Source organism: Plectropomus leopardus, chromosome 12 (genome assembly GCF_008729295.1).
Source record: "Plectropomus leopardus isolate mb chromosome 12, YSFRI_Pleo_2.0, whole genome shotgun sequence".
NCBI lineage: Eukaryota > Metazoa > Chordata > Actinopteri > Perciformes > Serranidae > Plectropomus > Plectropomus leopardus.
Genome location: NC_056474.1, coordinates 13,313,822 through 13,341,659, shown reverse-complemented (window position 1 = coordinate 13,341,659; position 27,838 = coordinate 13,313,822). Strand labels below are relative to the sequence as shown.

Here is a 27,838-nt window from a genome sequence, read left to right as displayed (position 1 = left end):
ACCTTGGACGATAATCAGGCAGGCTAAATATAGCACTTTCCTATGAGGGATGGGCGACTTCCTCTCTGTCTGGGGTTACAGTCCGTTAGTCTGAGGTGGGAAAATGAAGACACTGGCTACCTGTCATCATCTGTCATTTTTCACTGTTGATTTTTATGTTATTATGTTTGTTAAAATATGTCGAGTGTTAGCTGCTTGGTTTCCTTATCAAACTGTAATGATCGTTACACAATCTTTGCTAAAAATGTCACAGCACAGACTAAACATTGGATTCAGTTCAAATAGACACAATTCTGAATTCTTTTTTCTTCATAATGAAAATCACAGTAAGATTGTAATCTGGAGAACACAAGCAGAAATACAAGCGAAAGACTGCGGTATCATAAAAAGCACCATCTTTCTCTCTTAGTGAAAAACAATTTAGACTATCATCCGGAGCAGTGAACATTACCATGAGAACTCTAAATAAGGAGCAGATGAAGACCACTGACACCCCTGAACTGCTAACGCCTCCGCTCTCTCATACTGCAACATGCACTGCCCACACACATGCATCCAGTAGCATTTGTATTATCACACTTGACTTCTCTGCAAGTATCGTAGCACACTGTTGAATATTACACACAGTTGCAAATGCAGCTTGTACTATATGTATTGTAACACTGCTTTGCTCTGTCTTTAGGCCTACTCCCAGGATGCCTACCTCCGTGGCCGCAGCAGCTACAGTGGAAATGCCTGTCACATTCCAGATCCGCCCCCAGTATGCTACCCCCGAGTAGACTGTAAGCCTACGGGCATGGCCCAGGCGACAGACTCCGCAGGGCAGGTCTGCCGAGGGCCAGCCTCAGGGCCTCCTGATCATGGGTACCGCAAGGAGATCACAGTGCCCCCGTCTCCTCCTCCTCCTCAGTCATATCCAAAAAGCCAGATGGCAGTGTGCATGCGCAACGACAGCGTGAGGACTGTGGTGGTTCCTCCCGATGCAGCCCAATTGGGGCGCATGGGTCCAGCACATAGGATAGATTACGTGGACCCTGTCTTTGTCAGGGGGAGGCCTGGATCCCTGGCCCAGTATCCTCACCCTCGAAAGGCTGACGTCTATCCCAGTGGTCCAGGAATGGTTCCATATGGCAGTCAGGCACCTCACTACCCAGGCAACAATCAAAACATTGATTGGCGTACTTACCAGACGTACAGGGAGTACATTGACAACAAAGGAATCCATTCCCACGGTAGCCGGACTATCCAGGAGAGGCTGGACAATTTACGAGGTTCCAATCAGACCACCTTTGGTACTCCACATCACATTCCCCGGGGAGACTGGGCCCCTAAGGGGCTACGACGGAGGAGTACTTCCCATGAACGGTCATACCAAGGACCTCCACCCCAGTTTAAAATTGCCCCACGCAGTGTTTCGCAGGACCGCATGACCAGTGCAGAGAGAATGGGCCACACCAGGAACTGGCCTCCTCGAAGTGCGTCGCAAGATGGCCTAATGCACAAAGCCCGGGCACACTCAACAGACTATGTTGACCCTGTAGAGCTGGCTCGGCCCACTGAGAGGAGAGGAGGGTACGGGAGGGCAGACCAAGGTACGAGGCCCAGCAGACAGTCTGTCCCTAGACAGGCCATGCTCTACAGGCCTTCTGCTGGATACAGCGGTGGCATGAGGGGGCCACCTAACCCTTCTCTTTACTCTAAAGGACCAGATTCTCTTCAGAGCCGCTCCTCACCCATGCTCTTAGACAGACACTCACATTTCGGAAAGAGCACAAGTGCTGAACATCCTCTCGTTGACCAAAGAGTTGCTGTCAAAGGAAACCATGCAGCCCACACAACCCAACAAGGTCAGAGCAGGGTCCGGGCTGAAACCATGCAGACTATTGAGGCAGGCCGAGACACTGCAGTGGTCGCACAAAGGTCTTCATCATGCTCCACCCCAAAACAGATGCCTCCGAAGTCCAGCATCCTCAAACCGCCCCAGCCAGACTCGCCGAGTCAGGTGAACGGGCGAAGCCTCTCAGAGTCTGGGGTCATTCTAAGGGAGAAGCCCCCATCTGGAAAGAACCCCAGCCCTCTGCGGCAACCATCCTACATCCTGGCGGTAAATGATGACGGACCAGATTCCACGGCAGATGTGGCAGCATGCTGGCTTCCCAACGATGCACGTCGAGAGATACGCATACGCCGCCTTGGGGAACAGTGTCACACCTCCTGCTCCAGCAACCTGGATGAGTCTCTGGACTCCATTCCATTCATTGGTAAGTGAATAATCAGTTGTAAGCTTTGCCACCCAGTGTTGTCATAGCAACGGCAGCAGGCAGTAGTAAGTTACATGAGGCAGACATACTGTAGGTAGTTAAAGGACTTCTGCTGTAGATGCTAATAGAAAATAAATGGATGGAAAAATGACTGCAGAGCCCATTCACCACTGTGGTTTTTATGATAATTTGATTTCAGCATGGTATTGGTGTGTGTGTAGCCTATACAGCACTGGGGAGATGTTCACAAATAAATTAATCTTCATGGTAAGATGTTATTAATCAGGTTTTGTGGCATTCAGAGAGGTTTTGTGGGATATTCGGCTTAACTGGGGCGGAGTGAAGAATGGCTTAAGCCTTTTGGAATATATTGAATTTCTCCTCTCAATATATTGTTTTCTTGGATAGTCTCTCTTCAGGATGGATTGCACTGTGGTTCAGTAGTCCCATAATGCATCTGCCAGTGATTAGTTTTCATCATCAGTGCTCTGAAAAGCACACACCAGAAATGTTTTAAGTTGGGTTATTAGCGTGTTTTGTTATTCGCTGCTTTGTATTAGGTCACATCTCACATCTCTGAATCTAATCTGAATTTTACAGCTGAAATTTTCAGTTTTTTCAGTCTTGTTTCAAATAATCTGTCTTAATCAGTTCAGTAGCGAGAAAAAATACATACGTGATAGAAACTCTCAGCATGTCTATTGGTGTGCCTTGATGAGAACATAGCTAAAGTTACATTGCTTCAGGCGAGACTGAGTGCGCAGATGGAGGACCTTTTTTAAATCTTCTTTCGGACTGAAAAGGTCTTAGTTTAGTTTCTCTCTGTTTGTCTCGTTCCATCTGCCCTCATATATTATATGTATTATGTATGTTTGGTTGTCTGTCTATCCATCTGTCTGTGTGCCATTGTTAATGTGATACCACATAATGTACTAAAATGGGAAAGTAAGGACTCTGTGAGAATGGATCTCCTGTTATTTACAGTTAATTTTTGCTGTATTTGTTAGTTCTTTGTGTTACTTCTGTATAATTAGACTGGTTTCCTCAGAAATCCTCAGAGTGAAAAGAAACTTTAGACAGATTTGCTTTTAAATTAAAAGACCCAAGTCAGTATACCCTCGGTGGTTTTAATCTTAGTATATTGTCTCTGACGGCTGATCTGCTTATGTTTCTGAGGAACATAAAGGAAACATTTTGTACTTTACAGGCATACTGTATGGAGGAAATAGGTTAAAGATTGGGTAGTGGGCATGTTTCCACATGTGTATGTGGATGGCCAGCTGTCTGTCAGCAAAGCCAACAAAAAAGTTAGAAGTTTACATCAGAAAACATTAAAATTTCACCTCCTTTAAATAAATAGCGCGTTGAAATGAGGTACTAAAGCTCACTGAGTCAATGGATCATCAGACTGTAAGCAAAGGCCTCTTTAATTTTACATCTTTTTTTCCTTAAAAAATAACGGGTTAGTTACCAGTAGTGAATAAATTTCACCAAAACTGACATCCCTTATTCATAACCACGTTTTCATTGGTTTACCATCACCTTAAAATATGAATTGTTGTATTTTCGTTACCTTTGTATGGATGGTTTTATCTGCATACAGAGTTGGTTCTCTTCCTCGGATGCTTTCATGTTGTTCTACAGTTTCCCAGAAAATAAAAAATACAGGCTCTAGATAGAGCCATTCGCGATTTCCAATTTTAGCATTTTCACGTTGGCCACCATAGTTCTCCTACACGCTTATCACATGGGGGAGGTTTCAGTTCTCCAAACTCACAGCTATATACAACAAAGTCCTACACACTAGGCTTTGAGGCTAGGCTGCAGTTTTTGGTGCAGTTGAATTGTGCAGCATTATACGAAGAGTCGTTTTGTAAATTTTTTGTTCGCTATCTTCAGATGGGCTGGGCTGGATGAATGTCTTCAGAAAAAACTTGTGGCTTCCCAACAGTGTTGGTCCTTCAGCGGTCCATGTAATGTTGGTTGATAAGGAGTCCTGACAGGCCAGGTGCAGGTGCAGACAAGGCAGGCAGTGACAGTGATGATGCTGCAACACCACCATTCTGGGCCTGGTGCCCCGGCACAGGAGAACAGTGCCCTGATTGTGTGAGCTGTGAGGCCGCCATCAATGCCGTGTTTGAAAGCCCACTGGTCCAGGCCTTAGTCGTGTGAGGTAATTTGGTCCAATAGCCCAGTCAGGTCATATATTTTGTTTTTGAAGTTGAAATGCCAGTTGCTGGTATGGCTCACTCTGGTCACTTTGGTCCTTCATGTTAATATAAATTAATTTATGGCTATGCAGTCTAATTTTGGATACACTTTTTGTAACTGTGTGTGTGAGAGTTTTTTTTTGGATGAAAACGCGTCATGATGTTGTTGATGAACAGTTTTGGCCGCTGGACAGAGCTAGAGTTGGATACGCTTCACATTTAAACTGATACCGGTGCTGATACCTTGAATTTGGCAACGGTAACCAGCAGTACTTTTTTCACCCTCTCTGTAACAACAAAAATGTGTTTTTTGAATCAGCTGCAGTCAACAACCGATTCTGCTCCTCAGCTCTATTCTAATCACACATAGATCTACATTTGCCTGTCAGCTTGTTTGTGTCTGTGTGTGTGTGTTTGCTTGTCTCGCTCACTGTCTTTTTAGACACAACTGACAAATATATGAAATAAGCATGTAATTTAAAAAACATAATCACAAACAGCAGTGATACTAGGCTAGTTCTAAAATAAAATAGATCTCAGTTCTTTAGGAAGAAAGCTTACCAGCTTTGGGGCACTTTGTGGTGCTTTTGCCTTCTGTCTGAACCCAGCTTTCTCACCCAGATGGGCTCTTAAGTACCAACATTTGGCACTGATTTATTGAATGTTAATTGGTACTCAGTACAACAGATGCTATTTGGTCAGTACCTTAAATATAGAGAGTTCAGTACCCAACCCAAGGCCAGCTAGCTAGCCTGGTAGAGAGGGCACCAAATGAACAAAGCTTACGTCCTTGTCACAGCGGCGGCAAGTTTGATTCCACCCTCGTCCCTTTGCTGCATGTCATGAGTTCGTTCTTTTCTCCTTTCACGCATTAGCTGTCCTATTTAATAAAGGACAAAGATGCTCCCAAAGAGTAATCTTAAAAGAAAAAGCTTGCCAGATTAAATAATGGGAAAATACCTGGACCAGGCACTTCTTGCATCATATGCGATGGATTTATCTCTAAGTGAAAAAGTGTACAACATCCCACCACTCCTGAAAGCGGCCCTCGCAGTCGACTTTGTGCTTTCTTGCCATGGCCATGTCTGCTGCGTTGCAGGAATTGTCTGGTGTTAGGTAACTGTTATTTTGCTTCTTCACCATCTGTTTATGAAAACAAGTTAGTTTCACTTATGTAGTTCCTACTGGGTGCATGTCTCCAAACTGTATGATTGGCTTGCCATTGTGAGGTAAAAGGGAAAAAATGCAGTGATCTTGCTTGATTAACCAGTGTTAATCATAAAGTACATTTTGAATGACAGGCTAAGGGCTATTTAAAATCGGTCTGAGGGCCACAATTGGCCCCCGAGCCAGACTTTGCTGCCCGAGGCAGAACCCTTCGGATGTTATAGCAGGCTGCCTGGTGTCTGGCCTGTCAGGAGAGTTAGCTTTAAAACTCAAGAGACCTGAGTTGTTCTGTTCTTTTTGCTGCATTTTTGTCTCGTATGCAAAAGTTCACTGCAGGTTTTTGAGTTCAGGTCTTTTGGGTTTGTTGTGGACTTTGATATATGTGCAGTATAGTAGATGAGATTGGTCATCATATATTTTAGAGAGTAGATATACACGGAAGACTTAAAAGTTGTTTCCCCTAAATTATGAGAATGTATGATGGCAAGACTCTTTCCCTGTTTTCAGTCTACTGCTGGACAATATGCCATAAAATCCAAAGGACTATCACTTTAAAATATCAGTCTTCTCTTTATCAAAAGTTGTCCATCACTGCCAATATTTAGGTTGAATATGAAAGTAACACCTGCACCTTAGTGACTGTGCTCGATATTTGTGTATATGTGTTATGTCAACAAGACAACAAATATCAATAGCATTACGATTAATTGTAAGTCCTAGAGGGGAAGTTTTACTACAAGCCATTTGGAGTTTTTTACCTCTCCTGCACAGTCTGTGCTACATTTGTTGTCATACTTTTGTTTTCATCACTTCCTTTATGCTAATAAACGTAACTAAAGTTAGCCTAACAGACCTTGTTGGGGAGATGGTGACATCCTTTTTTCCTTTGCCCCGTTTCAAAGTTGGGTACAGGCTGGAACTAGGACAGTTGCTTTTAAATTTAGCTCCAAAAGCCCCTCGGCTGCAGAGAGCAGCTTTGTACTCTGAGCTGTTTCAGGCTTGAAGTGCCAGGAGTGGGCGGTACTCGAGTGTTAAGATCTCCCTTTTCCCTCAAGAAACATGTCAGAAGATGATCTGTTCAGACTCTCAGCTGTGGTGAGGCATGTAAGCTATGGGAGTCAAAGAAAGATTGTTTTTAAATTGTTCCTAAACTCCACAGATGATAGTCAGTGAAGTTGTCTTTGATATACAGATGTTGAAGATTAATATTCAGGGGGCCTGCATTTGTCCAGTGATAAAATAGAGCAGAAATATATGACGTTTTTCATCTCTGTGCCCACACTGATTTTTTTATTGTCATCATAGACGAGCCAACCAGCCCAAGTGTCGACCGGGAAGCCGCTCCTATTCCTCCCTCCGCTGTGATATCTGTTGCACAATCCATAACTACAGGTCCCTCCAGTCCAGGCTCACCATGCCCTCCTATTCGTCGTCAGCTGTCACATGACCAAGGTAAACGGCATTGGATTGGTCGGATGATGGATATGTCAGTCAGGGCTCGGCTTCATAAAATGCATTTAGAAAGAACAGCACATCATACTTTGTTTTATTTTTCCATGAAATACAATCTGCTACAAACTCATCTCAATTGTCATTAATTTATTTTCTTTCATTTGACTAATAGACACATTGCTTTAGCTCTACTTTTTAAAATTTTGGGTGCAGTTTTTAGATACTCTTCAGAAAATTCTCATATTTACTGAGCATGTGAAGGTGCAAGTGTGGACACTTGCACCTTCACATGCTCAGTAAATACAGATGAGTCACCAAATGGTGATTTTTTTTTTTTCCACTGTTTTTTTAACATTTCTTTAGACCTCATGAACACTCAAAACTTGGTTTATAAACAATAAACAACAAAGTTCCTTTTCTTTAAAAAAAATATCACTGTATAGAGTCGCTGAGAAGTGCTTTACTGGAATCTGATACAGCCAGCAAAACGGAGCGGTCCAAATCCTACGATGAGGGTCTGGATAACTATCAGGACGAGGGCAGGAGGTCAGTGCATACTACTGCATTTTTTTCGTATTGTATTGGGTTATGGATCTGACTGACCTAGTCTCTAAATTAAAATCTGCATTTCTCTGTTTTTTAACTCCTGTAGGAGATCTTCAAGTAAGAATATGCCCGGTCTCAGGGGCCTGAGGAAGGTAAGGAACTATGTGATGCAATACTGCAATACTTTCTGAAGTCATCATACAACTAGTGATATTGTCTTTTACCTGGCATTTGGAATGACTAGATAACTCTATAAACCTATGTGCAAACAGAAATCCATCTGTAATGGTACCAAAGAAAAAGACCAAGTATTTAATTTAGAAAAAAATAAAATTTATATATATATATATATATATATATATAAAACTGATTAAGAAGAGAAAGAGAAGTAGGATTTGATTTCTGCATATTTGAGGAAGTATTTGCAATAACATTATAGATAAAATACCTTCAGCACAGACTGAAGAACCAGATCATTGTAACTTTTGGGTGAATCATAACTTATTCTTAAAGCTGGGGAGGGCATAAATCTGGAAAAGTACAAAAAAAGGAATGTCAGAGTCAGAATTTGATAATACTCCCTACTCCTGTAGCCCCTTCCACCAGACCACCACAGGCCTATGCATATACTTTATACAGTACTGACGTATTTATTGTCATTTCATTGTGTTGCCTGCAGCTCATTTAGCCACTCCTTGAGCAGCTCTCTGTCTCTCGCTCCCTCTCTCTCTGTTTATCTTATTGCAAATGAGATAAGATTAGTTAGCCATGCCATGGTCCCTCCACCTTGCTCCCTGCCTCTGTGCTTCATCAGCAGGAGATCAGGCAGCAGCTCTGGAGACCAGACGTCTATTTGTTTCTTTTAGTGGCTTAAATTCGACCAGTGCAAATTCCCCAGCACCAGGTCTAACCTGTGTAATGGCAGCAGAAAGTTTGCTGATCCACCTGTACAGTCCCCCAGGGCTGGGGTTTACGCTGGCTGGATTCAGATTGCTGTGGCCGCTGACTGGGGGTCGGCCTCTGGAGCTGCTCCTCCAGGCAGGGTGGTTTGTAGTGGCTGGGAGTGAAGTCAAGGAAACACTGTGCTTCGAGACTCTAGCTCACGTCAGCTACGTAAATGTGAAATTGAAGCCATAGCCGTGAACTTTTATCTCCAGTTAGCAAAACCCTAAAATATTAGCAACACTGTCCATTTCTTAAATGCTTCACTGATATCAACATGTGATACAGACTCTCTCTACCATGAGTCTGTCTTCCTTATTTTGGTTGCTTGGCAGTGATGGCAGTTGTTGCTGTTGCTGGAATATCAACTTTCTGTGCAAGATTTTTGGCCATTGAATCGGGCTTTCACCTTTGAGATGTGCATGTGCATCCTAATTTGTTGCAACCACCAATGGTTTGACCATGCCAAAATGAAACTGCTTACTCCAGCTTTAATGCACCCATGTCTTTTTTTATAATACAATGTGCTGCTCTCACAAATTAGAACACTCCTTTAATTTCATTGACATGGTGTGTGATGTGTTTCTTGACACAGTTTTTATTTAGTAGCTCTTTTTAGACAGGCTTTGATGCTCTTTCAGTTTACCCTCACTGACTTCCTTGGGAAGTGTTTTGAGAGACAAGTGTCTTAGGCATTGGGATGTCCTGGTGACGGTGTAACTGTGGCATCCCCAGTTTGATTTGCCCTAGAGATTTTTTTGCATGTCATCTATCTCTCTCACTCCCTGCATGTTTCATGTCACACTGAGCAAATGACAGAAAAACTACTTCACACTTGCAGGCTCTGGATGGACATAAATCTTCTGGTGATTCTGGATCTCGAAGGGATTCTTGTTCAGACATCTTCGCAGATTCTTCCAAAGAAGGGTTGCTCAATTTTAGGCAGCTTAACACAGATAAAAATAAGGTATGCCTTGACACTCATGTCTTAATTATCAGCCATATATATCACAAATGTTTCCATGTGTAAGTATTTCTCTGTCTCTCTTGTCTCTCCGTCTCTGTAGCGTGTTGGTGGAGGGATGAGATCGTGGAAGCCGATGTATGCTGTTTTACAAGGTCACACCCTAACCCTCTTCAAAGACAGAAAGGACGGTCTGACTCATGCTTCGACCCCATCTGATGAGGACCCACTGCGAATCAGCATCAAGGCCTGTCTGATTGACATCTCTTACAGTGACACAAGACGCAAGAATGTGCTGCGACTCACCACCTCAGACTGCGAGTATTTGTTCCAGGCAGAGGGGAGGGACGACATGCTGTCTTGGATCAGAGTCATTCAGGAAAACAGTAACCCAGATGAAGAGGTGGGTTGTAGCCACAGGATGAAGGTCTGGAGAAACATAAACACATCTGTCAGAAGTCCCAAAAGGACAGGGACATCATCAGTCCATGTAGTACAGTGTCAGCAGGGCAGAGCGCTTGTGGTCAGTTGTTTACAGTTACAGGAAAAACAAGCCACCAGACTTTAGTTTTGACAGAAATATCAGGCAAGTCTGATTCTAAATGAAATTCAGTGATGGCACCAGTGAAATGCAGAAGACTACAGCTTCCATTCATAAATCACCTAACAAAAGCTAAAATAATGTGTCTTTAGAAACTTGTTCTAATTGGGAAGAACAATTAAAAAAAAAAGTACAAGCAGCACTTTTTGAGGTTTGAGAGGAAAGTTTCAGAGTCAATCAGCTGTATTTCATCAAGATTTTGTTAAATTATATTTCCTGACAATATCTGATACCTTTGATGAAGATTCAGCAGCACATGATAAGTTTGGATTGGACATGTTTTAGAAAAGGTCAGGGGAATTAAGTGTACATATAGCGATACTTTAGTAAGCTCCTATCATAAGCTTAGACTAATTTTTACCATTGATCAAAACAATATTATCTGTAATGCAGAAAAAATGCATATTTTTCTGATCATATCGCAGTCACACTGCAGCCTTTTAAATGTGTTTACTTTTTGCCATGTCTTATGTTCAGAAGATGCTGACTCAACGCGAACAGGTGTCACTTGTACAGTTATTGGCCTGTTTGCTGTCAGTTATGCCAGGCACACATTAAATCAGAAACGGCAGAATTATGCCGATTTTGGGCCCAATTTCTCCTCCTGACAGTCGACAGCAAAGCCTTGATTTTTTTTTTGATGGTTCTTAAGATCACTTACCAGATTTTTCTGAATGAGGTATGTTAAAAGCGTTTTTTAAAAATGTGCTCACAAGTCCTTCCTGACGATTTCAAATTGCACATATTTAACATGTTCATTATTTGCTATCTGCTAACGTGTTGAGGGGGAAGCACAGAGGATTGCTGGCTGTCCCGCAGGTCTGAGAAGGGGTTTAATATTCAGAATTTACTCACCTCCAACCCAAACTGTAATGTATACAGTCCATGTTCAAACAGTCTTCATGAATGCATCTCCATTCATTTTGTTTTGCTTTGTAACTTTTCTGTAAAAGAAGGTGCAAAAATTAACAGTTCTTCCTGCCCATCATGTTTGTTTGAAAAAATCTAGTTTTACCTGAATTTAATGTAGAAGAAACTTTTTTAAGGTGTAACTTTTTTAATGACTGCCCTTAATCTATTTCTGCTGTCTTTACAGGATGCTGCTGTAACGAGTCAGGACCTGATCAGTCGGAAGATCAAAGAGTACAACATGATGAGGTATACATGAGACTCCACATTGCCCCCTGGGGCTCAACTATAGCACTCAACCACATACCTACCCATTTTAATTGCATTTCAATCTATGTTAATATTTGGGTATTTTTTGCTATTTGTCTTGATCAGTACGTCCAGCAGCAGGTCTGAACCCTCCCCCAAAACCTCCCGCCAGTCCCTCAGTATCAAACAAGCTTTCCTAGGAGGTAAAACAGACGGCAAGATCCACAGCCCTCATTCGCCCAAAACAGGAGAGGATCGGCGGGCACTGAGAGGTAAAGACACCGGCTGTGTTCAGCGTGTTCAAGGGACATTTTTTTTTATCTCTGATGGCTAACTTATGTGCATATATTTGTGTTTGTCAGATGACTCCAGTCCACCACGGGACAGAGCTGCTTGGAAAATTGGCATTGCAGGGATCATGAGGAAGCCCTTTGAAAAGAAGACTCCCGCTGGGGTCACGTTCGGGGTGCGGCTTGATGACTGTCCACCTGCACAGACTAACAGGGTGAGTCTCAGTCTCTCTTTAGTGAGAAGCTGTCCTTAGAGGTGCAGTTTTCTACTTTTACTTTCTATGTAATGTTACTTTTGATGTCATTGGGAAGGACCTTTTCAGGTCTCAGTTGATCCAACAGTAGTTGCAAACTTCAACTTTGGATAAAAACTGACTTCAGATAAGTTAACACTGCTTAGTTAATGTAGCTAACATAAGTCAGTTAATGTTACTATCTAGGGGCTGCGGTGGTCTGTGGTATTGTGAAGTACGACGTTAGTTGTTCTTATTAGGGCAATGACCACAAAATAATTCGGTTGGCATAACAAACAGAGCAAACACCAGAAATTATTTTATTTTTATTTCCATTCTTCTTTATTAAGCCAGGAAGGTCACATAGAGATATAAGGTCTTTTCTTCCAGGGAGTCCTGGTTAAGACAGAGTCGCAATCAGCATGACCAGTTTCACTTAAAAATAAACTTTGTAAAAGTAAAACAAATGAGACACATAAAACAACACAAGGGAACATAGTGAAAGAAGAGCAGCATACATGCAACACCAGTGAGATCCATACACATTCCACCTAGGCATTTCATAAAAGACCTTTAAAATATTCAAGAAAGGAAATCCATTTTGGATCGCTATCATAAGAAAAGAAATCAGTTTTTTTTCCAAGCTCTGAGTGCACCCTGGGGACATTTAAAAGAATCTGTTTTGTAGAATGAGTGCAGTAGTTGCTGGTATGAAAACATAAAGTGCTGGAAAGTAGGTAGTTTACCTAATAATGTCATGGCAATTAAATAGCAAAATGTGCATTTTTCTCCTCTGATACAGAAAAGACCATCCTAAAGATTCGTTGTGTTGGTGTTACGTTTCGGTTTAATAAGTGTTAACTGATGACTCAGCCACATGCGTTGTGGTTGCTTGCAGTGACGGCAGCTGTTGAAACAAAAACAGAATATGTAGGTATTAGCGTAAAAGCCTCTAATACGTTTAAAATGCATACTCATCTGTTTATTATCAAGGCCAACCACTTACATCAGTTAATATGTGGAGCTATGGGTGCATTTGGGTGAAAGTCACCAGTTTTTTAGGAGCATTTTTTAAAACTGTTAATAAGCAGATAGTCAAAATCCAAAGCTTTTGCTGCAGTCACTCTTAGCAGGCAGTAGCAGACACTATGCAGTGTTCCCACGGTCATGGAAAACATGGAACACTTATGGAATTTTATAAACACACACAGGTCATATAATTTTGTTCTTTGTAATGATATTTTAATAGTAGTCGCTGGACAAAGTGGTCGCTGGATTCATGTATTTTCTCCTGTAGTTTAGCATTCAGATGATGCTTATAACATGTTGCTTCCTTACACAAAGTTTTGATATTGGCTCAACCTGTCAGCCAAAGCAGTCACTATTTCTTGCGAGGGTAGCTCGCTTTAGCTGGATGTTGGAGACACTGATGTGTGTGACACATAACTGCACGTCCATCACATCTGTAATTTGTCATATCTAATGTCTTCCTGTTGTGTGTTGTGCAGTTTGTTCCTCTGATCGTGGAGGTGTGCTGTAAAGTGGTAGAGGAGAGAGGCCTGGAGTACACAGGAATCTACAGAGTGCCTGGGAACAACGCTGCCATCTCGAGCATGCAGGAGGAGCTCAACAGCAAAGGCATGACTGACATCGACATCCAGGAAGATGTAAGTGACTGACAGTCGAGTTGCTTTTAGCAGTGACAGATTTGTACACTAAGCTTGAACTTAACACTCTCTCGATCTTTCACTTCTCTGCAGAAATGGCGGGACCTCAACGTTATCAGTAGTTTACTTAAGTCCTTTTTCCGAAAACTTCCAGAACCTATGTTTACAAATGGTGAGATGTTGTAAATACACCGCAAGTCAAACAAACAAAAACTTGATTACCATTGGATTTTCTGCATGATTCCTCCTTTTGCAACTCTGAGTAAAGGTTTTTCTGCTCTATTCACAGAAAAGTATGCTGATTTTATCGAAGCCAACAGAATAGAGGACTCAGTGGAGAGATTAAAAGAGCTCAAGAGGCTGGTGAGTGAAAATATCTAATATCGGAAGCATTTATTTAAACAGCATTACGTTAAGGCGCACCATTAAACCAGAAACTGTCCCTTTTTTTTATTCTTGCAGATACAAGAATTACCTGATCATCACTTTGAAACTCTGAAATTCCTTTGTGCTCATCTCAAGAAGGTTTCTGACAACTGTGAAAAGAACAAGGTATGGCAGCTAACAGGATCTGTCAGTGTTAATGTCATTAGTTAACACCCTCCAATCCTTTGTAAATCCAGTGTCCCTTTGAGGATAATTCCATTAAACCTTATTTGTCCTAACCTCATCTGTTTAGATGGAGCCTCGTAACCTGGCGATTGTGTTTGGTCCTACGCTGGTCAGAACCTCTGAGGACAACATGACCAACATGGTCAATCACATGCCGGACCAGTGCAAGATAGTTGAGAACCTAATCCAGCAATACGACTGGTTCTTCACTGATGACGGTGACGAGGACCCTGTTGTATGTGGCACTTAATTTTTATTTCCCTCCTTTGTTGTTGGTTTCTCAAAAATAACTATGGTTGTACCCGATAAATTATGCCTCTAAAGTCATATTTGGCTGTTCAATACGAATACTCGGCGATGTGTTTTTATTCCATATGAAGATTTGAAGTCTGAAGAGGTCCACCGGGATGTTCAGTGAGATATGTAAACAGTGTTGCATTTATGTAAACAAGCTAACAGCTGATATGCGCAGCAAAAAAAATTGCTGACACTAGATATCAAACAAAGGCCAGAGACTGTCGTATTAAGTTGCTGTGAGCTTTAAATTCACCACTTCTAAGCAGAATAGGGAAGATAATGTTATTTCGAAGCCCAATGTGCAGAGTCTCGTTCTCCTCTGTGGCACGGCAACATGCACGTGGCTGCTTGTAACAAAGAGTAGCGTGAAAGTCAAAAGCGTTCACTCTGCAGCAAAAGTATGGGGACCAAATCGTCCCTAGAAGCACACTGCACAACAAACTCACTTGCAAAAAAACCCAAAGAATGGCTGCTTGACTTGAAGCAATAATCATTCCTATTGTAGATAACCCTAATCTAATGTTTATTTTACACATATGGATATTTATGTATAATGTATTGGCTGGGCGATGTGGAGAAAATCAAATACCACAATATTTTTGACCAAATACCTCAATATATATTGCGATGATATAGTAGTTTTGACTATTGTTACCCTCAGCTTGGCTTGTTAAATTTATGACATGAACGTCGCTGTCACCCTGAACATCCCGCTGAACCCTGTTCACACTCTCCAACTCTTTGTAGAAAGAGGAACGAATAGTCGATTATTCATGTTGAACAGCCCCAGTCATTTGAATATCCATTACTTAACCACGTAAGGAATTCGGAAAGAAAACCCTGTTTTTCTCTTATGCCTGCTTGGTAAAAGGAGAATCCATAAAAGGCTTCACTACTGCGCACTCTGGCTCCAAATGATTTCACAAGTGCAAGATGGCCACAGCCAGGATGCTTTGGCTTCATTATTGTACAGCGGGAGCAAGTGGAGATGTGTCGTTCATACAGTGTATGGTTTGACCTCTGCTAAAGCAGAGTTCATGCACACGTCCGTGCATGAAACTGTTAGTATGAAATTGTTCTAAAAAGATACTAAGGTTTTAATGAAAATGTATGCGTTAAGTATTGAGCATGAAATTTGGATCATACTGCACAAGTTGAGTGAGGGTTAGTAAATGGATGTTTTGACTGACTTTTCTTCTTCATGATTTCACTTTGTGATTTTGCAGGTGAAGTATTCCTTTAATGCAACTTTAAATTAAATGCAACCCTTGCCTTTTTTATGGTTATCGTCCCTTTTTTGTAGTTCGGCGTTGTGTTCAGTCTCTTATCTTTTCTCTGCTTTGTCTTCTCTCCTGATTCAAACTGTGTGGTGCCCTCCACGTTCGGCTCCAGACCACAGCTGAGCAGGAGAGCACAGTGAAATCTCAGCCTGTGCCCAATATTGACCACCTGCTCTCCAACATTGGACGGACCGCACCTTCACCGGGGGAAGTCTCAGGTAAGTGTGAGAGAGTTATCTCGTAGGAGCAGCGCTACAGCATCACCACAGCAAAGATATTATCATGGCAGCATTAATATATTTCATTAATGATATTATTACAATAGAATAAAGTTTAAAACTATTTGTGCAATAGATTTATTTTAAGATTGAATGTTAGTGTCCATTTTTGATGCTAAGACAATGAACCTCATGCCTATTGTTTATAATTTTAAATGCTTTGAGCCAAAACAAGTTTTATTTGTATTTCTGTTAAAGCAAGCTTTTTCAGTAATTTTTCAATGAATTCATTTTGAAAATTGTTGAAAAATACCTTGCAGTATGTTGAGCCTTTTTTTATTTATTTGTTTTTGAATAGGAGTCTGTTTTGTTTTGCTGTTGACATTTTTTTTGCCCAAAGAGATAAAATTGTCCTCAAGTTTTATTTCCGTTCATTTCTTTGCTTTACTCTTTATTTTCTCTTGCTCAAGTCATTTTTTCTCCCTGTGCTTTACCTGTGTTGAGACGACGACTCCTTTTCTTTCAGTTCTTTTCTTCCCCTCCTCCTCGTCTCTCACATAATCCCGGCATGTTCTTTCCCAAAGAAAATCTAACAAACAAAAAGAAACGATGGAAGTTTTAACCCTTCTGACCTCTGCCCTTCTGTGTGTAGTGTGTTGTTTTTCTCCCTTATTCCTGTCCAGCACTCACACATTACCCAATCTTGACACAGGCCAAGTGGGCGGCGTCTATCACTCGATGATGTCACTGATGGACTCTGTTATGTCAGTGATGGACAGCTGGGACTGTAGGAAGAAGGACGAGTGTTGTGCCCAGTGTAGCTGCCTAGTCTGCAGAAACCCGCAGCTCTTTTAAATTTGGGCGAAAGGAGGAAAAAAGATAAAAAAGAAAGAAAGAGAAGTCGATGTTTGTCATTTTTCCTGTGGTGTGCACGTCTCATATTTAAACCAATACCCTAAATTGAGGGGATACAGAGCGATGCTGCTGTACTTTCTCTGAAAGCCCTTCTGCTGTCTCTTGTTGTCTCTAAAGCTGATCGCAAGGACAAGTAGCATGGTACGGTCAACCTCAGGTTCTCTCCCGGTCATGTGGCATAATCTGTCATGATGTCTGAGGGTGGGGTCGTAGTGGTGGGACTGAGCTGGATGTTCCCCAGCACACATGCGTTTACACTCAAACAAACCCACACATACAGCCAATAAATACGCAGTGACTTGTTGCAGAGGCACACAGGCAGTCATGTAGCAGTGGGTTCTGGCATGCAGACGTAGTGGTATTTGCCCCGTCAGGTAGTTTTTTGTTTCAGGTGCCTCCTCTTGTGTCTTTTTGTTTGATTTGTTGTCTTTGATGTCTTTTTTTTTTTTTTCAAAATCTTTGTCTTCATTCAACTACAGACAAATATCCCCACATACTTCCATCATCTCCCACTGTTACATAAACGTATAACACCCACATCAATCACTAATGTGTCCCTCACATTGTCTCCCTTCCTAAACCTGCGATACACACTGATGCACACATTTTCTTAACCTAAATTAGATCAATAATAGCCCCTTTCAACCACAGGAACTCTTTCAGGAGCCCAGGAAACATTTCAGGAAATTTTGAGCAGAAGATGAAGGGACTAAATTTGCTGTAGTTCTTGGTGTCAAAAAAGTCCCTTTTCCAGGAGTAATGCTCTCTGATGGCCGTGAACTATCAGTGCTGAACGTTGCTCGTCTGCCCTCTGGTATTTTTTATCATTCTGTGCCCCCCCTCTTTAAATTTTATGTTTTTGTGGGTTCACAGGTGGAACTTGTCATTGTTTTTCCTCAGCAGCATTTTGAGTAGTTTGAGTTTGGGGGTGGATAATTGATCTGTTGATCCTGTCAGAGCTGATCAGATCGATGGATGGGAGGAGCTGCTGCAGAGGCGAGTGAAAGCAAACTTTTAGATCCAGCGTAATGAACAATTAACCTTCACTTTCACTTAGCCTGACATTCAGCTGCTCTGTCTGTGCCCAGAGTACGCTCTGCCTTCCATTGCAGTCAGTAACCAAATGGCATATACTATATTCCAATAGCACTCCATTAACAGTCCAGCTGGAAAAAATATAAAATCAATACATGGAAGCAGATGTTTTAATCATAGCAGGCCACCACAGATAAAATAATGTATCGGAAGAAAAGTTATGGTGCCAACCACTGGTCAGCTTATGACATTTCAGCCATTCTATAGGCAGTATGAATGGGAACAGAAAAAAAACTTTAAAGTATATAGCTCCTCCAGGAGCTCCCCAGTGGGCAGTTTTTCTCAAGGAGAGAGTCCCCAGAACTGTTCAGTCTGTAAACATCTGTTGGACCAGGGTCAGACATTTTTTGTCTGGCATTGACCATTAAGTTATCGCCTTCCTGACCTTGTTTTTAATCTGTTGACGGACAAACTTGATCTTCAAGGTGTTTCAGGTGTTGGTGAAATACAGACAAAAGTGCTCAAAATGGGAATTTAAGTTCCTGAATTTAGTTTCTTGTGGCTCCACACTTCCTGTAACTATTTGGTCGAAAAGGGCTATTAGTCTGCTTATCTTTGTTAGCTGCAGTGTTTTTTCCCTTTGTTAAGTGAGACAAGAAAGTTTTGTGAACTCTTTGATTTGCCTTTTATGTTGTTGAGAATGACAGGTTACATTGCTAAAGGGCCCCGCAGGAGTTAATCTAGCTTGGAGTAAGAGCAATCTTTCCGTTATACCAAGGCTTTGCCTGCGCCATCTGTATCAACCGCGACATACACTCACTGATCTGTTCAGCTCAGGCCCCTTTAAGTCAGAGCAAACTCATCACTCCCTCTCCTCTGTGATGTCTTTGAGTTGGGAAAGAATGCCTACAGCTGGTTGGTGGCCACATGTGACGCTCTGTGACTGACGTGTTTGTCCGTGATGTGCCGTCGTTCCATTGATACATGAGCATGAGCTGCTTTTTGTGTCTTGGTTTACCGCTGGGTTTTCACTTTGTTTCCTCTCACCTTTCATGTCAGGCCTCTTCTGCAGCTTTATCCACTTATCCATATTTGCTGCGTATTGTAGTTACTCGTCCTCCTCGCTCTCTCTGTCTCTCTCTGAGCTGAAAATATGTCATCTGCTTTCATTCAGCTGCTCTCATTATACTCATGATCATGTCCGTCAGTTTCAATCTGAACAAACTCTTAATCTGCCTTTTCTCTTTCTTTATCTTGTTGACTGTTTTTAGCAAGTCAGAGGGTTGGCAGACTTATACTAATGACTCTCTTCTCTTTGATACAGATTCAGCATGTAGTGACTCCTCCAAATCAAAGGTAAAGTCCTCCTGTTTTGTTATGTTTCACCTTATTGCCTTCTTTCTCCGCTGTTTATTTATTCTTAAAGAGACAGTTCACTCCCAGTCTTCCTTTAGTGCTGTTTATCAGTCTAGATCCTTTTCGGTGTCAGAGTGTCGGAGATATCGGCTGTAGAGATGTTTGCGTCCTGTTCGATATAATGAAACTACATGGCACTCACCTCGTGGTGCTCAAAGCGCCAAAAAAATCATTAAAAAAACTTAACAGCAATGTCCCTTTCTAGAAATCGTGACCAGCTTACTCAAGATCAGGGGTTCCCATTCTTTTTGAGCTTGACAAGAAAACTTGGTGTCTCACTGGGACCCAGTGTTACGAAAATACATCATGAATTACCATAACATCTACATTTATGCATTTCTGATAACGACTACATCAAATAGTCAATTTAAAATGTATGTAAGATGTAAATGTGTATGAAATATAACTAAATATGAAATGTCATGTAAAATATACAGACACACAAACAGTTTGACTACAACACAAACAAACACATGACTGACTCACTTTTCCGTTCATAACACTGTCTCTTCAAAGTCTCTTTGCACAGGAAGATTTTTTTTAACCGGTCTGTGGATTATCTTGATTTGCCCTTTGAAACCTGGGCCAGTTGGCTTGATTTCTTACAAAAACATGGAGGGAAGGTAATGAGCAACTTGAGAAGAAATGACCTAATAATTAGCAGGAATTTAGTAAGTAAATAAATGAATGAATCAGTAAATCAAAGAATAAGAAAAATCACCTGAAAATTAGCAACCACAAAAAAAACAAGGAGCTGACATGAAAAAAGTAATTAAAAAATATGATAGTTCTGTAAAAAATGCATTTAAATATATAATTATGATAACTGGAAATATTGTTTTCTGGACATATTTTATTAGCTTTTTAAAAATATATTTTTTATATACACCAATTTTTTACCATATGTGGGACTTTTCATGCCAAGTTGCTCATTTACTTTTTTTTTTTTAACATGTTTTTGAAAGAAATCAAACCAATTTGCTCAGGGTTCAACTTTCATCGTTTTTGAGAGACTGCTGACACGTCTCCAGCTGGTTCCTCCAACAATCGGAAACACAAACCAAGACAATCTAGACTGATAAATAGCACTACAGGCAAAAGGGAAAGTGTATTTTTGTTTTTGGGGGTGAGCTGCAGTCTAACTCATGTCCTGATGAGTCTCGGTTCTGTGTCAGCAGGGCTTGTGGGGGTCAGGGAAGGATCAGTGTAGCAAAGAGATGCTGCGCTCCTCCTTCTTCGCCAGCCGCAAGCGAAAGAAGCCCAAGGACAAAGTTCATCCCAGCAGTTCAGACGACGACCTGGACGCTGTGTTCCCCAAGAAGGAGCTCCCCGAGGAGAGCCAGCAGCAGCCTCTGTGGTCTCCAGACAGTCGGACCGAGGAGGAGGGGGAGACGGATGAAACCAGCGAGAAAGATGAGTGCAGGAACAGCTCAGAGGAACAGCTCGACAACAGGAAAGAGTCTCTCTCTAGCAGCCGGACATCGCAGCCCTCTCCCTCCCTGCCTCCAGAACACATTTCCTCAACTCTCCAAAGTGGCTCCCCGTACGCCTCACCCCCCCACTCTCCGAATCTCAGCTACCGCATGCCGATGGCTCACCAGTCGTCTCTGTCAGACCCGCCTTCCAACTACGACGACACAGTGTCGGACCTCGGTACGATGAACAGCACCAGCTCCCAGGCGTCGGTGCCCAGAGTGAGGAGAGGCAGGACGGCGGCTCTGGGTCCAGAGGCCGGCCCCAGCGGGCTCGGAGCGGAGGTTTGCTCCATCACTTCTGACTACTCCACCACCTCCTCCATGACGTTCCTAACTGGAGCTGAGCTCAGCACCCTCAGTCCTGAAGTGCAGTCTGTGGCGGAAAGCAGGGGAGGAGACGATGCAGACGACGAGAGGAGCGAGCTCATCAGCGAGGGAAGGCCGATGGAAACGGACAGCGAGAGCGACCTGTCGGTGTTTACAGTCGGGAAAACTGATCAGCAAGAACTGCAGGAAGCTCCTCGACCCCTCCCCTCCCACAGACTCATCGAGTGTGACACGCTCTCCAGAAAGAAAGCCGCTCAACAGAAAACCGTCAGCGAGACGTCACTGGATGTCGCTTGGAGCGATAAAGATTCCAGCAGACTGTCGCGTGTGCTGGGGTCAGTGAAAGGCCGCTCCACAGGCAGCCTCAGCTCCTCGTCTCGCAGCGAATTGGATAAGGCAGAGCCTGCATGGAGGCTAAAGATCACTGACAGACTGAAGGTGCGCCTGCGAATGTCTGTGGACGACATGTTCGGCGTTGGCAGCCAGAGGTCCCCGGAGGGCCGCAGCAAGAAGAAGAACATCAGACGCAGACACACCATGGGCGGCCAGAGGGACTTTGCAGAGCTGTCTGTTCTGGGAGACTGGTCGCAGCATGTGGGCATGGGCTCCGGCTCTCGCTCTGAGCTGTCAGCTGTGGACCAGCTGAAGCCGAAGTGCAGCTCTCAAGACTTCTCCATTGGGGACTGGATTGCCCGCGAGCGCCACCGCACCAGCAATCCCGAGGTCAGCCTGGACCTCTCTGAACAGCCGGGGGCGCTGTGCAGCGCGAGCTCCCAGAACCTCGGAGCCTCGTCCTCTTCTGAGCTCCCACATCGTCCAGCTGAGGTGAACGGGGACGTCCCCCAGAGTAAAAATCTGAGCCTTTCGGCCACCGCTCACCCACATAAACTCACCAACTCCCAGGTGGTCCATTCGCGCTTCTATCAGTACCTGTGAGAAGTGTTGGACGTGTGTTAGTTCTCCGTCTGTGAGATGTGTACGTACTCGGGAGTCCGTCAGTATCACGTCTGTTGTGTGACCAATGTTAGTGAATGAGCATGTTGTACAAAATTGTCTCAAGTGTGTGAGTGTGTGTCTGTAACTGGCGTGCGTGCTTGTGAAAAGAGAAATACTGCACACAGGGATCGTTGATCTTGCTCATGTATAACGCACGAAACAAAACGGTGTTTATACCTTTTAATTTCTCCTTTTTTATGACAAATGACTTTGGGATGTCGCAGCAGGAGATTATCCTCCCTCCTGACACAAATCCCTGTTATGCTGAAAATTGAGAGGACCTGTCACTCATCAAACGATGAGCCTGTGAAGTTTGTGTAAGGAAGTGTGAACAGTGACACTCGAGTTAAGATTTAAAGGTTTAGTTAAGTGGCTTTAAGGATGAACTGACTTTTAGATTGAATAGGAAGTAGTGAAAAAGTTTTTAGTTTTGCAGAGGAACTATTTTTTTGTAAAGAAAGTTACAAAGTCAGTGAGTCTCAGTAACCAAATGAAGAATGTACAGACATGCTTGCTGTAATACTGACTAAAAGCTTTAGATGCTTGTGTTTCACTCTAAAGTGTACATATCCCTATTTTTCTGTGTACTTGAAATGTGTTTTTGGTACAGCCTGTGTGTGGACTGCCTACAAGCTCTCTGCTGTCAAAGGGGCCTTTCCAAAGGTACAAAAAGTGACGAGGAGACACTGGACTTATGCAAATGGAGATACAAATCTTATTCATCCCAGTCATGTGGTTTAAAGAGCAGTGAACAACATCCCTCTGATGCAAATGTTGTGTTTTTAGTGTTTGTGGTTCACACATCTGTCAGGGGCTGACGGTAGATCACAAAGAAGAAAATGTTGGAAGAAAAAGAAAATGGGTATTCAAATCAGAAAATCATGTTTTTCACAATAGGAAGTGCCTCACAATGAATTGTCAAGGGTGCCATATTGTCTTTGTTGAGATACACGAAGATGTTCTGTACTGTGAATGACATTTTTATTGTCGACTCTCCGTCATTCAACAGGTTATGTAACAAAATGCCGAGCTTCCATTCCTTAGGCATTCCACTCTGGTCTTAACATGTTTTATACATTTTTTTTTTTTTCTCTCCTGTTTTTCATTTTTTTTGATTTTAACAGAACTTGAATTTTAAATATTCCTTGTAAAATAAGTAACTTAAATGTACATATAAATGCCATGTTTTAGCTGCTTTACTTTTCATTTCCATCAGATTGCAGGATTAAAGTACAGTATTGTGAGATGATGATGGCGATGCTCATGAGGCCTGTGTGGGTGTTGTGGGCGGTTTGGTACTTCTGGGAGGAGGGAGGGCCCTGCGTGAGGAAACACTTCATTGAGCTGGACCGTTTGTACCAATGCTGTGTTCCTCTGATTGTTAGAGGGGTGTGCACAGACTCCTGAAACACTGGAAATAAATTTTGTCAATGGCAGATGATCGTGTTTGTTTAGTTTTTTTTTTTGCAGCATTGGAAGTGTCACAGGAGTATTATGTGAGCAAAAAAGGCGTTTATGGAATCAGCCGCATCCGGTCAGATTTAATGTGACTTTTTTTGACAGTGTTTTCTATGTAAGATCACATTATGTGTTTTTATTTTACATTCAAGGTTTTTTTTCTGTTGGTCAAAAAAAGTCACATTAAATGTATTTTTGATTCAATGTTGTAAACAGTTTAGAGAGTTGAATGCTTTTTGACACTTTAACCTGATGATTTCATTTATGTTGATTGATTTTCCTCGGCAGCCTGTTAGTTTTTTTTATCTTAAATTTTGGTGTCTGGATTTTACCAGTCCAATCAATGCAACCTGATGTGTGAACTTCAATTTGAAGATCTCAGAAAGAACCAACTGAATTTGGACAACCAGAGAAATTGTTCAACATTAAACAGGTACGAACTTTTGTCTGAATTTTTAAACCCTTATAAAAACCTTGCAATTAAGTGTTTTGTTTTAAATTGTGCTACTTGAAAATGACAAATTATTTTAAGCTTTGCCATTTCTAATTGATTTTTCTTTTCTTTCAGGTAGAAAAGCTCACGTGTGAATTTTCCAGTTTCTTAGACGACGACGACGACGACTTCTGGACCATGTAACAACTTAAAGTGACGGGATGGAGGTATGATTTCTTCATCCAATTTTACCAACCTGATAATTTGGGACTAATATAAATTTCCAGTTCAGAAACGGATCATTTAGAAATACATGTAAAATTTACACCTCTTGAAAGTTTCATCCGGCTGATTGAAAATTATCCATTTGAATTGACATGGTTTGGATTTCCCCCTTTCACGGCAATATGAAATAAAGTTTAATCAACCTTTATTTAAAAAAAGTATAAACTTTATAACTACTGGTTTAATTCACCACCAGGCATTCTCAAAGCTGAGTCACCAGCAGCTTCATGCAGGGTCTGGCTACCATGCTAAGTGCTAAAATGTTCACGGTGGATTCTCAGGGGTCATTTCTGCTTTCACTGAGGAACATTTACCTTTCGTAAGGTGTGTGAGGTATTTCTGCTGTTTTGACGATAATCCTTAACGTGACATGTTTAAAAAAAAAAGAGGAACAATGCGACAGAAAGGCTGAGTGGAGTGGTTATATTATGCCTTAAAAATAAACAAGCAAAGAGAGATTGCATCTAGAGCAGACTGTGGAGGGCTGCGCGGTGCACTCACACAAATCTGATCAGACAGGTGAGTACAACAACACACTGAGACGTACTGAGGGGAACGTCAGGGTTGCTTGGCAACGCAGCATTGTGTGCATGTGTGTGCTCTACATGCAGCTGTCTTTGTTTTTGACATATTTGTTTGTGGCTGCAGTCGCTGTGGAGTTTAAATTGTTTATACCTGTCCGAGCTGTCCGACTTGGTGGTTTTTATTCTGCAGTTAATTCTAGTGGAAGTGGCAGTTTTGGTTTTTTTTTTTTAAAACGTTGTAGTCTAATATTGATTGTTGCATCCAAAGACTTTTTATTTATTGACTGTCATTTGAATAGTGTGAGTTTTGTCCTGTTTGGTTGTGTAATTAGTGATCAGTTGTGTGTAAAGGCTGCACAGTGCCCTCTAGAAAAAAGGAATTTGTGCATGTGTGTGTAACATTGGCATGTTAATGCACTTTAATTTGTTGCCTAAATGTGTCATTTGAGTTAATAGTTTATCTGATAACATTATCATCATAGTTTTCTTTACCACTGTCTTTTACTTTTTTTTTTTTAGATGTAATGCAATAACATTCAGTGGTGGATGAAGTACTTAATTCCTTTACTTGAGTAAAATTGTAGAAATACTGTTACGAGTAACAGTTCTACATTGAAATGGTACTTAAGAAACTAACAGGTTATGGAGCATCGGTGGCTGAGTGGATAAAGCAGGCGCTCCACAGATAAAGGCAGTGTCCTTGCTGCAGCAGCCCCAGGTTCAACTCCTGCTCAAGGCACTTTGCTGCATGTTGTCCCCACTCTCTTTCTCTCCCCTTTTCACACTATTGGTCTTACCCATTTATTAAAGGCTAAAATAACTAAAAAATAATCTTTAAAAAAAAAAGAAAGAAAATAACAAATTGTAATAGGACAATAGATTTACGATGCAAAGAAAAAAGTGCTCAGTGCAGAAAAATTTTGTTCAATTTAACTTATTAAAATAATCAAAACAAACAGCAGCAAGTGTGCATACTTGAAAAGCTGGAACCACAAACTTTTTTGCAATAAAAAATGTAAGCAAAATACTTGGCAATTCATTTTATCAGTAGACTAATTGTTTCATCTGCACTTGGATAATTTCATAAGGTTTGTGTGCAGATGTCTTAATTTGCTAAGTAACTTAAGTTATCAAGTAACCAAGTTTTGTGTCATTAAAATTTTATTTTAATTAATACTTTTTTTTTTGTGTTGTTTCCAAAGGAGATGCTCGGCCCTCAGCGGTACTACAATACTTACACTGCACAAAGAGGGCACACTGGCGTAAGTAGAATGCATCAAATGTTGCAGCACAGGGCTAAAATAATGTAAAGTGACAAAGCCAACCAAAGATACATTTCAAAATGCTTTATATACAAGTTGCACATACAACATAAAGACTTAAACAATATAAGATTTATACACTTTGTACATCAGCTGACTAGAAACCACTGACAATACTAACAGAAGTGACATGGGGAGAGAGTCAAGCCATTAAACACTTGTCAAAGTAATTCACAAAATAATGAAAATTCAGCATGGTTAACTCACAAGTATGCTAGTTTGGAAGGTAAATATCAAGAACTGTATTTGCAAACTAAATACTCTTTACACTGTTTTGTAGTATCATACCATCTTTCAAGCAGACATACAATTATTTTGTATTCAGTTCTTCCCATGTTTAAGATAAAAGTGTGCCATACCTTCTGATTTAAAATTCACTCTCAAATAATTGGCTGTTATTTCAGGAAAATTAAATCATCTGGTTTTGAGTCCACAGTTCTAACAAGACCTATCCATATTTACTCGTCTTCAGTGTCACGTGGGCTCCCGACACGAACATTTCACCCACAGTAAGGCACAGTGACCAAAAGAACAAGAGTTCAATTCAGAAATATGACGAGGGAAAATATGATTTCATACCATTTCTGTATAGACACTTTGTTTTTTAGAGTACAACACAAGTAAAACATTGTGCCCTCGTTTTGTAAAGCAACTACAGACCGATGCAGCCAGACATCCACTCATAGACACGACACTGAACGGAGAAAGTCTGAGAAACAAGTAGCAGTAATCATACTCATGAACACAATAATCAGTAAGTTGGTTGGCAAGGTTATCAGAAACTGGCAGCCTTTCAAATGTTAAATGTCAACGTAATGAACTGATCTTCTCATTGGGGGATATTTTGTGCTGCAAAGCGCTCGATTTATGTGCCTGGTTTGGAATGGAGACGCATTGCTCAATGGACGTTATGTTGATCCTCTATTTGTCCACCAGAGGGAGTACTAGTCCATTTATTCCAGTAGCAGAGAGAGGTGTGACTGCTCAAGTCTGAGATTTATTTCTGTCTTTCTGACCATCAGCCAGCAGGAGGTGAGGAGAGGGGTTGTAAGCCGAGGCCCCTTTTGCACATGCAAGTGCTGTACTTCAGAGTAGAGCTAAAATCTGATTGGACAGCAGGTGGTGTGGGTAGAATAGGTTAGAAATATTGTTGCATATTGTGCTGTAGTAGCTGGCTGGGGGCTGCTCAGAGGTTTAACTGTCGTCTTCGTCCTCTTCCTGTTGGTTGTCCGTCATAACCTCCGGCTCCCGAAAGCAAACCTCGAAGAAGTTGACTAGGGATTGGCTGAGGTGCTGCTGCGTTCCGTCACTGTGTAGAAAGTGTCCCTCGTCAGGGTAGATCTGTAGATACAGGAGAGGATTTATATAGAGCTGCATCTAACATTATTTTCATTAACGACTGATATTCATTTTTTTGTTGTTTACTGATAAACCACTGAGTTTATAATATGTGAGAAAACTGACCACTGATCCAAAACTCCAAAATGTGCCAGCTAAACAACTAAAAGTAAAGGTTCACATATTTAGAAAATCAATTTTAAAACATCTCGTACCACAAAATTTTATAAAACAATGTTAGTATGCCATTATAAAAAAAGTCAGAGCATTGTGTAACAGTATCATAGAATAGTATTACCTATAAATATAATTTTTAAAAAAGTCTTTAGTGTTTTTTGCTATAAAAATATTATAATAATTTCATAATAATTTCAATTTTTAAATATATATATATATATATATATATATATATATAT

General features: G+C 41.5%; 2 protein-coding genes across 3 annotated transcripts in view; one reads left to right on the top strand and one right to left on the bottom strand.

Annotated features, from left to right (window-relative positions):
- arhgap21b (Rho GTPase activating protein 21b) overlaps window positions 1-23,498 on the top strand; it is a 49,654-nt gene extending 26,156 nt beyond the window's left edge. For both annotated transcript variants that reach the window (XM_042497085.1, XM_042497086.1), the window contains 17 exons: window positions 683-2,261; window positions 6,944-7,090; window positions 7,534-7,636; window positions 7,743-7,788; window positions 9,420-9,545; window positions 9,646-9,945; window positions 11,240-11,301; window positions 11,428-11,573; window positions 11,664-11,806; window positions 13,333-13,491; window positions 13,585-13,663; window positions 13,781-13,854; window positions 13,954-14,043; window positions 14,171-14,338; window positions 15,793-15,898; window positions 19,173-19,204; window positions 20,443-23,498. In XM_042497085.1, coding sequence (XP_042353019.1) covers window positions 683-2,261; window positions 6,944-7,090; window positions 7,534-7,636; window positions 7,743-7,788; window positions 9,420-9,545; window positions 9,646-9,945; window positions 11,240-11,301; window positions 11,428-11,573; window positions 11,664-11,806; window positions 13,333-13,491; window positions 13,585-13,663; window positions 13,781-13,854; window positions 13,954-14,043; window positions 14,171-14,338; window positions 15,793-15,898; window positions 19,173-19,204; window positions 20,443-22,002 — 4,920 coding nt within the window. In that variant the 3' untranslated portion in view covers window positions 22,003-23,498. The remainder of the gene's footprint in view (window positions 1-682; window positions 2,262-6,943; window positions 7,091-7,533; window positions 7,637-7,742; window positions 7,789-9,419; window positions 9,546-9,645; window positions 9,946-11,239; window positions 11,302-11,427; window positions 11,574-11,663; window positions 11,807-13,332; window positions 13,492-13,584; window positions 13,664-13,780; window positions 13,855-13,953; window positions 14,044-14,170; window positions 14,339-15,792; window positions 15,899-19,172; window positions 19,205-20,442) is intronic.
- Window positions 23,499-26,222: 2,724 nt separating this feature from the next.
- The window catches only part of LOC121951312 (dipeptidyl aminopeptidase-like protein 6), a 125,364-nt gene continuing 123,748 nt past the window's right edge, over window positions 26,223-27,838 (bottom strand). The window contains exon 26 of the mRNA XM_042497587.1: window positions 26,223-27,425. Coding sequence (XP_042353521.1) covers window positions 27,279-27,425 — 147 coding nt within the window. The 3' untranslated portion in view covers window positions 26,223-27,278. The remainder of the gene's footprint in view (window positions 27,426-27,838) is intronic.